A 13,093-nucleotide genomic window follows, 5' to 3' on the forward strand; every position below is an offset into this window, starting at 1 on the left:
CATGCTGGGAGTTGTAGTTTTGCAACAGGTGGAGGCACCCTGGTTGGGGAACACTGCACTAACTTGAGGCAGGCATCAGGCATGTTGGGAGTTGTCGTTCTGCTCAAATATGTAAGTCATTTGTTAAAGGGGTACTCCTTAATGAACTGGTGCCAGAAAGTTAAACAGATGTGTAAATTACTTCTATTAAAAAATCTTTACCCTTCCAGTACTTTTTAGCAGCTGTATGCTACAGAGGAAATTCTATTATTTTTTAATTTCTTTTTTGTCTTGTCCACAGTGCTCTCTGCTGACACCTCTGTCCGTGTCAGGAACTGTCCAGAGTAGGAGAAAATCCCCATAGCAAACCTATGCTGCTCTGGACAGTTCCTGACACAGACAGAGATGTCAGCAGAGAGCACTGTGGACAAGACAAAAAAGAAATCCAAAAAGAAAAGAATTTCTTCGGTAGCATACAGCTGCTAAAAAGTACTGGAAGGGTAAAGATTTTTTAATAGAAGTCATTTACAAATCTGTTTAACTTTCTGGCACCAGTTGACTTATAAAGACCTAAAAAAAAAAAAAAAAATGTTTTCCGCCGGAGTACCCCTTTAAAGAGTTTACAAGTACTATTAACCCCTTCCTGTGGGTCTTTTCCTCAGGCTATAAAACTACAAGCCCCAGCATGTCCAGCTGCAAACTCTTAAATGGACAGGGAACTTACACACAGTGATCTCAACCCTGTTTCTCTCCAGCTGTTAAACAACTATAACTCCCAGCCTTCTTGGGAAAACAGCTAGAGCAATGTTCGGCTTCGCCTTCGGCTGTCGGGGCTTGCTGGGAGTTGTGGTTTTGCAACAGCTAGAGGCACACTGGTTAGGAAACGTTAAGCTAGATAGGGAAAGATTGAAAATCCCCTGTTCTAGTGTGTAGGTCACTGTCCCTTTAAGAGTTTACTAAAGTACTATTAACCCTCTCCTGTGAGTCTGTAGAAGTACAAGCCCCAGCATGTCCAGCTGCAAACTCTTACGCTAATTTACTAGAACAGTGATCCCCAACCTGTGTCTCTTCAGCTGTTGCACAACTACAACTCCCAGCATGCCCGGAGGAGCCCAGACTGCGGGACGTTGTTGACTCTCTGTACACAGTTTCACTCTATGACCCAGCCCCCTCCCTCGTGTCGCTCAGCGCTGGGCCCCGCCCTCGGGTGTGGCGCATGACGTCACTGCTTTCTCCCAGGATGGGTGGACAAGGGAATGTTGGCAAGGGGGGGAGCTGAGAGGTGAGCCGGAAGTTCCCGCCCCCTCTCCCCCAGGATCAGGGAACAATACTCGTCAGTCAGGGCGGAGCCTCCCCGCAGTTTTCATACATTTGGTCTCACCTGCTCCCCCCCTTCCCGTATCAATCCCCGCAGCCGCCGCCGAGCGCACACACACACAGACGCAGCCATGAGCGCGGCCGACATTGTCCTGAAGTGGGACCCGAAGTCCCTGGAGATCCGCACGCTGGCCGTGGAGCGGCTGCTGGAACCGCTGGTCACCCAGGTCACCACCCTGGTGAACAGCAGCAACAAGGGCCCGTCCGCCAAGAAGAAGGGCCGCTCCAAGAAAGCCAAGGTCCTGGCCGCCTCCGTGGAGCAGGCGACACAGAACTTCCTGGAGAGCGGAGAGAAGATCGCCCGGGAGAGCCAGTACCTGCGGGAGGAGCTGGCGGCCGCAGTGGAGGAGGTACGCGGCCAGGGGGAGCTCATGAGGTCGGCCTCCGGGGACTTCGCTGACGACCCCTGCTCCTCGGTGAAGAGGGGGAACGTGGTCCGGGCGGCCCGCACCCTGCTGTCCGCCGTCACTCGGCTGCTCATCCTGGCAGACATGGCCGATGTGTACAGACTGTTGGTGCAGCTGAAGGTGGTGGAGGAGGGCATCGTAAAGCTGAGGGGTGCGGGCACCGAGCAGGACCTGGGCATCCACTACAAAGCCCTAAAGGCCGAGGTGGACAAACTGCAGGTGATGACCGCCAAACGCCAACAGGAGCTAAAGGACGGCGGGCACCGAGATCAGATGGCGGCGGCGAGGGGCATCCTGCAGAAGAACGTGCCCATCCTCTACAGCGCCACCCAAGCCTGCCTCCAGCACCCGGACGTGGCCGCCTACAGAGCCAACAGAGACCTGGTCTACAAACAGCTCCAGCAAGCGGTGACCGGCATCTCCAACGCCGCCCAGGCCACCACCGCCGACGATGCCCCCGCCCTGCCTGGCGGCGAGCTGGCCGTGGCCTTGAACAACTTCGACAAGCAGATCGTCATGGACCCCCAGGGTTTCAGCGAGGAGCGTTACAGGCCGTCTCTGGAGGAACGTCTGGAGAGCATCATCAGCGGTGCCGCCCTGATGGCCGATTCCGCCTGCACCCGTGACGACCGCCGCGAGCGGATCGTGGCCGAGTGTAACTCTGTGAGGCAAGCCCTGCAGGATCTGCTGACGGAGTACATGGGGAATGCCGGCCGCAGAGAAAGGAGCGACACCCTCAACATGGCCATAGACCGGATGACCAAAAAGACCAGAGATCTACGCAGGCAGCTACGCAAAGCGGTGATGGATCATGTGTCTGACTCGTTCCTGGAAACCAACGTGCCCCTCCTGGTGTTGATTGAGGCCGCCAAGAATGGCAACGAGAAGGAAGTAAAAGAGTACGCCCAGGTATTCCGCGAGCACGCCACCAAATTGATCGAAGTGGCCAACCTGGCGTGCTCTATATCCAACAACGAAGATGGGGTTAAAATTGTCCGCATGTCTGCCAACCAGCTCGAAGCTCTCTGCCCCCAGGTCATCAACGCAGCCTTGGCGTTGGCGGCCAAACCTCATAGTAAGGTAGCCATGGACAATATGGACATTTTCAAGGAACAGTGGGAGAAGCAAGTGTGTATCTTGACGGATGCCGTAGATGACATCACTTCCATCGATGACTTCTTGGCAGTGTCAGAGAACCACATATTGGAGGATGTCAACAAGTGCGTCATTGCCCTCCAGGAAAGAGATGTTGATGGACTTGATCGTACGGCTGGCGCAATCCGTGGCCGGGCAGCAAGAGTTATCCACGTTGTCACTGCTGAAATGGAGAACTATGAGGCTGGCATCTACTCCGAGAAGGTGCTAGAAGCCACCAAACTCCTGTCAGATGTTGTCATGCCACGCTTCGCTGAGCAAGTAGAAGCTGCCGCCAATGCACTTGCTGGAGACTCCAACCAACCAGTGGACGAGAACGAGTTCATTGACTCCTCCAGACTTGTGTACGATGGCATCCGGGACATCCGAAAAGCCGTCCTCATGATAAGAACCCCCGAAGAACTGGATGACTCCGACTTCGAGACTGAGGACTATGATGTGAGGAGCCGTACCAGCATCCAGACAGAAGATGATCAGCTCATCGCTGGGCAGAGTGCCCGTGCCATCATGGCTCAACTTCCAAAGGAGCAAAAGGCTAAAATTGCCGAAGAGGTGGCAAGCTTCCAGGAAGAGAAGAGCAAGTTGGATGCCGAGGTGTCCAAATGGGATGACAGCGGCAATGACATTATCGTCCTGGCCAAGCAGATGTGTATGATCATGATGGAGATGACCGACTTCACCAGGGGCAAAGGACCCCTCAAGAATGCTTCAGATGTCATCGGGGCAGCCAAGAAAATTGCGGAGGCTGGATCCCGAATGGATAAATTGGGCAGAACCATTGCCGACCACTGCCCTGACTCTGCCTGCAAACAGGACCTCCTAGCCTATCTCCAGCGCATTGCCTTATACTGCCACCAGTTAAACATTTGCAGCAAGGTAAAAGCCGAGGTCCAAAATCTTGGCGGCGAGCTGGTGGTCTCCGGAGCCGACAGTGCCATGTCCCTCATCCAAGCGGCCAAGAATCTCATGAATGCCGTGGTGCAAACCGTGAAGGCCTCCTACGTGGCCTCCACCAAGTATCAGAAATCCCAGGGCATGGCTTCTCTGAACCTTCCTGCCGTGTCTTGGAAAATGAAGGCTCCTGAGAAGAAGCCCCTCGTCAAGAGAGAGAAGCCCAACGAGACCCAAATGATCAAGCGGGCGTCTCAGAAGAAGCACGTCAACCCGGTGCAGGCCCTCAGTGAGTTCAAAGCCATGGAGAGCATCTGAATAGACCTCTGAGATAGTGACCGTATCCTCTACTCATAGCCCCATTTCTAGATCCCCAATTATGGTGATTCTGACCACTAATGGAAATATTTAAAGGGACGGCCCATCTAAAATACCCCTTGTCTTGATTTAGGGCTTACACTTGGGTACCCCCTTCCTTTACAACCACTAGCAACCTATATGCACCCCCTATTGGGTTCCAGGATTTCCATATTTCACAGACTATGAATGCTACATATATATGGCACTAAGCCTAGACTTCTGGAATGATCCTATAACCTAGATAATCTCTATAATTATAGTGTCATTATTAACCTATAAACTTTTACTGGTTGCCTCCGCACAGTCCAGGCGGCCATATTGCTTACAATGCTAGTACTCAGGCTGTGGGTTCGTCTGGGGCAGTGTAATGGATAAGGGCTGGGTTATCCAGGATTAGAAAAAAAAAGCTGAAAACAGCACCACTGTTGTCCTCAGGCGGAGTGCGGTATTGCAGCTCGGTTCCAGCAATGCGAATGGAGGCAAGTTGCAATGCTGCACATAACTTGAACAGGTTGTCCAGGACTAAAAAAAACAGACTAAAACAGCGCCACTCTTGTCCTCAGGTTGAGTGCGGTATTGCGACTGTTTCATGGAAGTGAATGAAGCGAAGTGGCAATACCGTACCCAACCTCAGGACAGGGTTGGCGCTGTTTTTCAAAGTTATTCCTGCATAACCCCTTTTTTTTTAAATTCTTTGGGTATATACTGTCTATTCTGTTTAAATGGGGTGACCTATTTATCCTGTTCACCTAGATATATATATATCTTTAATTTATTAGATTATTCTTTAAAAAAAAAAAAAAACACACACACTAACATTTTGGGGCAGCAATCTGCATCCCCCTGAATTCACACTACAATTTTCTGGCGTGGGCATGCTGGGAGTTGTAGTTGTGTGTCAGTTGGGAGGGCTGCAGTGTTAGAGCGGATTACAGTAGGTGTCATGGCTCTATGGGGGAGATTTATCAAAACCTGTCCAGGGGGCGGTTGCTGAGTTGCCCATAGCAACCAATCAGATCGCCGCTTTCATTTTTCAAAATGGAAGAAGCAATCTGGTTGCTATGGGCAACTCAGTAACTTTTCCTCTGGACAGGCTTTGATCTCCCCCCTACGTGTTTTTTTTTTTTTTTTGTTTTCTTCGGTCGTATTGAATGTTGCAAAACTACAACTCCCAGCATGCCCGGACAGCCAGCGGCTGTCCGGGCATGCTGGGAGTTGTAGTTTTGCAACATGTGTAGGTGGAGACATAACTTTGGCAATAATTGTTTGGCTATGTAAACAGATTGCGCAGGGGGCTGCAGAAAGTGTGGTCGTTCTGGGACTTGTAGTTATACACCCTTAGATATAGATAGATAGATTTATAATAAAGTGTGTGTATGTATATATAGATAGATAAAACATTTTTTATAAATTATAATATATTTTTATAAAATGTATTATAATTTATAAAATTTAATATATACACTTTAATATATATATATATATATACACATATATTAAAATGTGTATATATAAAATTTTATAAATTATAATACATTTTATAAAAATATATACATTTTTTATATATATATATATATATATATATATATATATATATAAAATTATAAATTATAATATATATTTTTATAAAATGTATTATAATTTATAAAATTTAATATATACATATATATATATTAAAATGTGTATATAAAATTTTATAAATTATAATACATTTTATAAAAATATATATTATAATTTATATTTTTTTTTATATATATACACGGTGTGTGTATATATATATATATATATATATATATATATATATATATATATATATATATACACACACACACATTTTATTATAAATATATCTATCTATATCTAAGGATGTATAACTAAAAGTCACAGAACGACCACACTTTCTGCAGCCCCCTGCGTAAACTAATATATATACCTATACCTCCAGCCTGGCCAGGAGTCTCTGGCGTTTACTGCACAACTCCTATAGCAATCCATATAATCTATGCATCGACCCCCCCCACACCCCCCCCAATACTGTGACCATGTATATAACACTATAACGTTATTCAGGTTAAGCGGTACGATGCTTCAAAGGCTTCCTGGCTCCGATCTATAATAGCCTTATAATACTGGCGGGAAGCTCGCAACGCATGAGTCTGGGCGGTTGCTTATACGTGGCTGTTAACACTAAAGGGCTATTGCACAAGAAGAGACTATATATTATTTTTTTACTAATTCTTCGTTCACCAAAGGAGTTTGATGTTTTTTTTTTTTTAAGTGGTTTTATGATTTATGTGCGTTCCAAGTCTTTCATCGTGGGGGGTACGTCGCCATTTTGCCCGCACGCTAGGGGGATTTCTAGTGGTCAGTGTTGACGGAGGCTTTCCTCACTCTCCGTGGCTTATACCGTTAGGAAAGCGATACCGGCCTTGTACGTTTTCGGCGGCGTGCGGTTACAAAATGGCAACAGTCCTAAAGGGGTACTCCGGGGAGCACAACTTATTCCCCATCCACAGGATGTCTGACTGAACAATAGGACCCCCGCAATCTCCTGTATGTAGCCCACTTCTCCCGTAAACGCTTCGGCCCCCACCTTCAGAGACTGGTTCATGTGACCACCTGCTCAGCCAATCACACGCTAAGACTGGGTATCCATATGCGCCAGTGATTGGCTGAGCGGGCTGTCATTCCTGCTCGTCTCCGATGGTGGGGGGCCAGGGCGCTTTGGGGTTTGGAGCCGGGTGGTCAGACATTTATGTGAGTAGAGGATGTGGTGTTCCCCGGAGTACCCCTTTTTAAGAGTCTGTTCACACATGCAGATTTGCTGTGGATTTTGACTTCCCTATTAGACGATTATAGGGAAGTCCAAAATTGCGCAACAAATCCTACAGCAAATTTTATACCCTAAGGGCCCGTTCACACTATGGATTTTCGGCAGATTCTGGTTGACCTCAATGGGATTCTGCTGCCAAGGTCACATTGTGCATTACTACAGGTTTTTACAACCAGGGTGCTTCCGGCTGTGGCAAAACTACAACTCCTAGCATGCCCGGACAGCCTTTGGCTGTCCGGGCATGCTGGGAGTTGTAGTTTTGCAACAGCTGAAGGCACCCTAGTTGGGGTAACATTCCACTACTTTGTAGTGGATGGGTAGGCACTTAAAGGGTTACTCCACTGGAAAAAATATAGAATTAAATCAACTGGTGCCAGAATGTTAAACAGATTTGTAAATTACTTCTATTTAAAAATCTTAATCCTTCCAGTACTTATCAGCTGCTGTATGATCCACAGAAAGTTTTTATTTTTATATTTCCTTTCTGTCTGACCACATTGCTCTCTGCTGACACCTCTGTCCATTTTAGGAACTTTCCATAGAGGTTTGCTATGGGGATTTGCCCTTACTCTGGACAGTTCCTAAAATGGACAGAGGTGTCAGCAGAGAGCACTGTGGTCAGACAGAAAGGAAATATAAAAAAAGAAAAGAACTTTCTGTGGATCATACAGCAGCTGATAAGTACTGGAAGGATTAAGATTTTTAAATAGAAGTAATTTAAAAATCTGTTTAACTTTCTGGCACCAGTTGATTTAAACAGATTTGTAAATTACTTCTATTTAAAAATCTTAATCCTTCCAGTACTTATCAGCTTCTGTATGATCCACACAGTTATTTTCTTTTATATTTCCTTTCTGTCTGACCACAGTGCTCTCTGCTGACACCTCTGTCCATTTTAGGAACTGTCCAGAGTAAGGGCAAATCCCCATAGCAAACCTCTCCTGCTCTGGACAGTTCCTGACCTGGACAGAGGTGTCAGCAGAGAGCACTGTGGTCAGACGGAAAGGAAATTCAAAAAGAAAACTTCCTGTGGATCATACAGCTGATAAGTACTGAAAGAATTAAGATTTTTAAATATATATAAATTTATAAATCTGTTTTAACTTTCTGGCACCAGTTGATTTAAAAAAAAAAAAAAAAAAATTATATTCCAGTGGAGTACCCCTTTTAATGTCCGTGGTCGAGATGGTAATACTGTAATGTGAATGGGGCCTTGTAGTAAGACTTTGTTGCCCGTAGCAACCAGGCAGCAGTTAAAACCGAAACCAAAAGTGAAGTTCTGGTTTCTATGGGCAACAGTTAAGACCCGAACCCTTTTGATTTCCCGTCTCCTCGCCACGCCACCACTTTCTTCACCAAATGTCTTTGTAGATCACCTATTTAAGTAATTTTGGGGTTTCACACGACACAAATTTGTTCTGCATTAAAGGGGATGTCTAGGCTTGGGGGGGGGGGGGGGAGGAGATATGGCTGCTGCCTTCCTAAAACAGCGCCACAGCTGTCCACTGGTTGAGCGTGTTAATCGCAGCTCGGCTTTTTTTTTTTCCTGTAGTGTTGAGCTGCAATACCGGACTCCACCAAGGACAAGTGTGGCGCTGTTTCTGGAAAGCAGCCGCCATGTTTTTCTCATACTTTTGGCGCACTTGCGGCCATGGTCTCTCTTGGACGCTTCAACTCTCTGTGACCCACGGGGCGTACGCAAAGCGGGTCCATGCCGAACCGGTCAATAGTATACAACCCCCCCCTTTTTAAGTGTTCTTGTCATGTTGTTCCTAAATTCATCACTATATGAAGTCACGAGGTGTCCGAACGCCACATAGGTCAGTGTTTCCTAACCGGGGTGCCTCCCGCTGTTGCAAAACTACAACTCCCAGCATGCCCGGACAGCCTTTGGCTGTCCGGGCATGCTGGGAGTTGTAGTTTTGCAACAGCTGGAGGCGCACTGGTAGGAAAATGGTGGATATTGATGAGTTTTGTAGCAGGTTCTAAACATGGAACCTCCTGTATAAAAACTACCTCGGCCAATCGGATTACATTTTATTGCTATCTGGTTGCTATGGGCAACAGCTTATGTTTCTATACATGAGGCCTACTGTGTTGTAGTATTTGGTACAAATCCTCCGCTGGCCCACTTACATGTAGAGGTGACGGCCCCTCACCTCTCGCACCTCTATTTATTTGCCTTTTCTCTTGTTTTTTTTGCATTTTACCACATGGAGTGTTTTTACATTGTGTGTGTTTTTACTTTTACACTCGCTCTTTTTTGTGTTACTTTTATAACTTTAAAAAATAAAAAAAAAAATGCTTTGTAGGGTTTTTACTACTTTGCTTGTTTTACTGTAATAATCCAGATTTTTATTTGTACGTTTAACAATAAATTTTGAATTTACTTATAGCCTTCGTGTTGTGAGTTTTTTTTTGTCTTCGGTGTTGGGCGTCGAGGGTTAGCCTAGTTTTTTAAAGATGAAAATGTGGCAGTAGAGTGCCCCTTTTAAAGGGGTTATCTAGGATTAGAAAAAGTTTTTTTTTTTTTCTCAAAAAACAGCGCCCCATCTGTCCACAGGTTGTGTGTTGTATTGCAGCGCAGTTCTGTTAAAGTGAATGGGGCCGTTTTGTAATACCGCACACAACCTGAGGAAAGGGGTTGGCGCTGGTTTTGGAGAAGTCACTTTTATTCTATTCCTGGTTTAAAGGGGTACTCCGCCCCTAGACATCTTATCACCAATCCAAAGGATAGGAGATAAGATGTCTGATCGCAGGGGTCATGCAGCTGGGACCCCAGCGATCTCTGCAGTGCACCCGGCGTTCGTGATATCACAGCCACGCCCCCTCAGTGCAGGTCTGTGGGAGGGGCAGGCGCCACGCCCCCTCAGTGCATGTCCCCTTCCATAGACTTGCATTGGGGGGGGTATAGTGTATCGTGACGAGGGGGTGTGGCTGTGACGTTACGACCGCCGCTCCAAGCGTTTGGAACAAAATGTTTAGAATGCTGGGGCAGCAGTACGTCTGTGATTGGAAATTGCGCAATACTGCCGGGAAAAAAAAACTGCTCGGCTGCTCTCCTCTTCCTGACTCCCTCCAGCAGCCAAAAGAAGGCTGGAGGGGGTCGGGAGGCTTTTGATCTCCAGATAGATGCAGGGTTCACACTTCAGACATTTAGGGCCCATGCACACTACGGAATTTTGGTACAGTTCAGCAGCTTCACTGGGCATACTGTGGAATTTGCCCGGGGGGGGGGGGGGGGGGGAGTTACAATTCGGGACTAAGCATCACGCCCATTACAACCTGATCGTGTAGTTTCACCCTTAGACTTTGTTCACACGTTAGAATTTCTGCACTAAATTCTGCATGAATTTCTAGCCAATTCACTTTAATGAAATTCCTGTAGCAGAAAGTCTGCTGTGTGACTGGGACAGCGGAATCCCATAGAAGTGTATTGGCCATAAATTTCTGCTACAGGAATTTCATTAAAGTGAATGGGTAATTAATTTCTGCAGAATTCAGTGCAGAAATTTTGCCGTGTGAACATAAACTAAAGCCGCATTCACATGGCGGAAATTCCGCCTATCTGCATGAATTCTGCATCCGTGTTGATTTTCTGCAGTTTTTGAACATTTGCAGGATTCGTGCGGAAATGCATGCAGAATTTCTGCATGAATTCCGCAGCTCATTAAAAAGTTAGAATTTATTTAATTGAACAGTCAAAGTTAATGCGGATTCCGCACAAATTCGGCAGAAATCAAGCCCCGTTGACTTTAATGCAGCTGAAAAAATGAGACGGGACTTATGATTTTCCAGGCCACGGAATTCGGGATTTTCTCATCAATTGTTCTGCAGCGGAAATTCTGCGGTGTGAATTCCGTGCAGATTTTCAGTCGTGTGAACTCTGCTTAATGGTATACACCAGTGTGCCTCCAGCTTTTGTGAAACTACAACTCCCAGCATGCCTGGACAGCCTTTGGCTGGGAGTTGTAGTTTTGCAACAGCTGGAGGCACACTCTTTAGGAAAGGCTGGTATACATAAATGGGCCAGATGGGAATACATCACAATTGTGCTGTCTGTGGCCCAATCAAATCTGCCATTGAATATACAAATGCATGTGCCATTGACTTTAATGGCCTGAACGTTGTCATCTAGGGCAGTGGTTCTCAACCTTTTTATGCCAGGCAGGGGTGACAGTCCAATCCCAAAAAAATTGTACCCCCAAATTAGCCATTTTGTAATGATTATAGTATAATTTATATGCTATACTTTCCCCTATAACAGACCCCCTGTTCCTCTCCCTGTCCCCTGATTTACAGGTGACGTCTTCTCTAAGGCTGCATTCACACTTCGTTTTTACAATACAGGTGCCAGATCCGGTGACTCCGGTCGGCTCATTTTTGACCCGTATCCGGTTATGTGACCGGACCTAAAACCGTAGTATACTATGGTTTTAGGTCCGGTCAGGAAACCGCATACGGGTCAAAAATGAGCCGACCGGAGTCACCGTTTGACTCCAGCTCATTAAAGTAAATTGATTTCAGCGCTGGTCCGGCTGGGGTACGAGAGAGCCCGGTTTGCCCCTCCCCCAGCCAGATCCGGCAACCGTAATGTCAAAAGGAAGTGTGAATGCAGCCTAACCGGAGTTGTTTACTTTTCTTTTCTTTACTATCTGGCCTAGACCTCCTTTAAAGGAGTACTCCGCTGCTCAGCGTTTGGAACAAACTGTTCTGAATGCTGGAGTCGGGAGCTTGTGATGTCATAGCCACGCCTCCTCAAGATGTCACGCCCCACCCCCTCAATGCAAGTCTATGGGAGGGGGCATGACGCTCCCATAGACTTGCTGTCACGCCCCCTCCCATAGACTTGCATTGAGGGGGTGGAGTGTGACATTATGAGGGGGCGGGGCTATGATGTCACGAGCTCCCGGCTCCAGCATTTGTACAATGGTTTATAAATACCGTATATCCCCCATCTACAGTTTTTATAACATTTTAGTCAATGCAAACCGCATTAAGCATACAATTGATACGGTTTTGTAAAGTTTTATTTGTTGTAGCGCTTTTGTTTTGTTTTTTTGGGAGGGGGGGGGACTGATACAAAACCGTATTGCAAAATTGTGATTGGAGCGTAGCCTAACCTAGTACTAACCATAGTAGGTTGTAAGGGAATATATATATATTGGTACAGGCAAAGCATAGTCTTTCGGATGTTTCCCCCGGACCGCGATGACAATCCTAAAAGGTGACGCTATCACTTGTGTTCTATATATACACTGTATACGGCACTTTCTGTATCTGGTGCCCTGTTCCCTATCAGCCGCGCTCGTGTGAAGAATGCGAACAATGCGCCGTATCTGGAAATGTTGTAACACGTTTGATATCACGACTGTGCGGTGGAAAATGACCTCTGAACGTTCAGCCCGATGGAAAAATGAGATTCCTGGAATCCTCTTCGCCTTCCCATCAGGCCCCAGGCAGGAGATGGTATCTTCAGTGTTTACAGGTTAGGACAAGAGCCTCTGGGTGTAGTCAATGCTTTGAATCCAAGGACGTACGTAATAGAGTGACAGACCATGGGGCCCTTGGAGAGAGAGGAGGGCCCCGTCCTGGTTGGTCCCATTCCTTTTTCTATTGTTAAAGCGCAACTGTCATGACATTTTGGTGTAATAACCTGCACACAGCCTTTGTACTGTGTGCAGGTGGTGGGTAGAACAATGTTTTTACCTGAAATTTGGCGGCTTTCATGACTGCAAAAAAGGCTTTTATTCAAAGGCACTGACTGTCGGATAGGCGTGGCGCGAGGTACGCGATACCTCGTATGTCCGCGCTGGGACCTCTGTGTGATTGACACACAGGTCCCAGCGCATGCGCCCTTCAGCTAATCTAACCTGCGCGCTGCTGTGTGTCATCCAGCAAGCGCTCGCTCCCGCCAGCGTCTTCCTCCTCAGTGCGCCTGTGCAGAGCAGCGCGCAATCAGGTTAGTTCTCGACACTAGGTGCAGAGAGGAAGCGCGGTATCTGCACCTAGCACTGGCAAGGGGGAATGAGGAGGAAGACTGCGGCGGGGAGCGAGCGCTTGCTGGATGACACAAAGCAGCGCGCAGGTT

General features: G+C 46.9%; 3 protein-coding genes across 7 annotated transcripts in view; 1 reads left to right on the forward strand and 2 right to left on the reverse strand.

Moving 5' to 3' along the window:
- IFI35 (interferon induced protein 35) overlaps positions 1-1,127 on the reverse strand; it is a 62,810-nt gene extending 61,683 nt beyond the window's left edge. Inside the window, exon 1 of the mRNA XM_056548132.1 lies at positions 1,020-1,127. Within this exon, the coding sequence (XP_056404107.1) occupies positions 1,020-1,079 (60 nt within the window). The 5' untranslated portion in view covers positions 1,080-1,127. The remainder of the gene's footprint in view (positions 1-1,019) is intronic.
- The window catches only part of LOC130296515 (uncharacterized), a 207,867-nt gene that overhangs the window by 169,255 nt on the left and 25,519 nt on the right, over positions 1-13,093 (reverse strand). The gene's annotated exons all lie outside the window — the stretch shown is intronic.
- On the forward strand, positions 1,216-5,528 carry LOC130296517 (catenin alpha-1-like). Its single transcript, XM_056548131.1, has one exon. The coding sequence runs from the start codon at positions 1,428-1,430 to the stop codon at positions 4,125-4,127; it is 2,700 nt and encodes an 899-aa protein (XP_056404106.1). The 5' UTR covers positions 1,216-1,427; the 3' UTR covers positions 4,128-5,528.

The sequence above is a fragment of the Hyla sarda genome, chromosome 12 (genome assembly GCF_029499605.1).
Source record: "Hyla sarda isolate aHylSar1 chromosome 12, aHylSar1.hap1, whole genome shotgun sequence".
NCBI classification, from domain to species: Eukaryota; Metazoa; Chordata; class Amphibia; order Anura; family Hylidae; genus Hyla; species Hyla sarda.

Coding starts and splice junctions, on each gene's coding strand:
- LOC130296517 (XM_056548131.1), top strand. CDS start 1,428: ATGAGCGCGGCCGACATTGTCCTGAAGTGGGACCCGAAGTCCCTGGAG.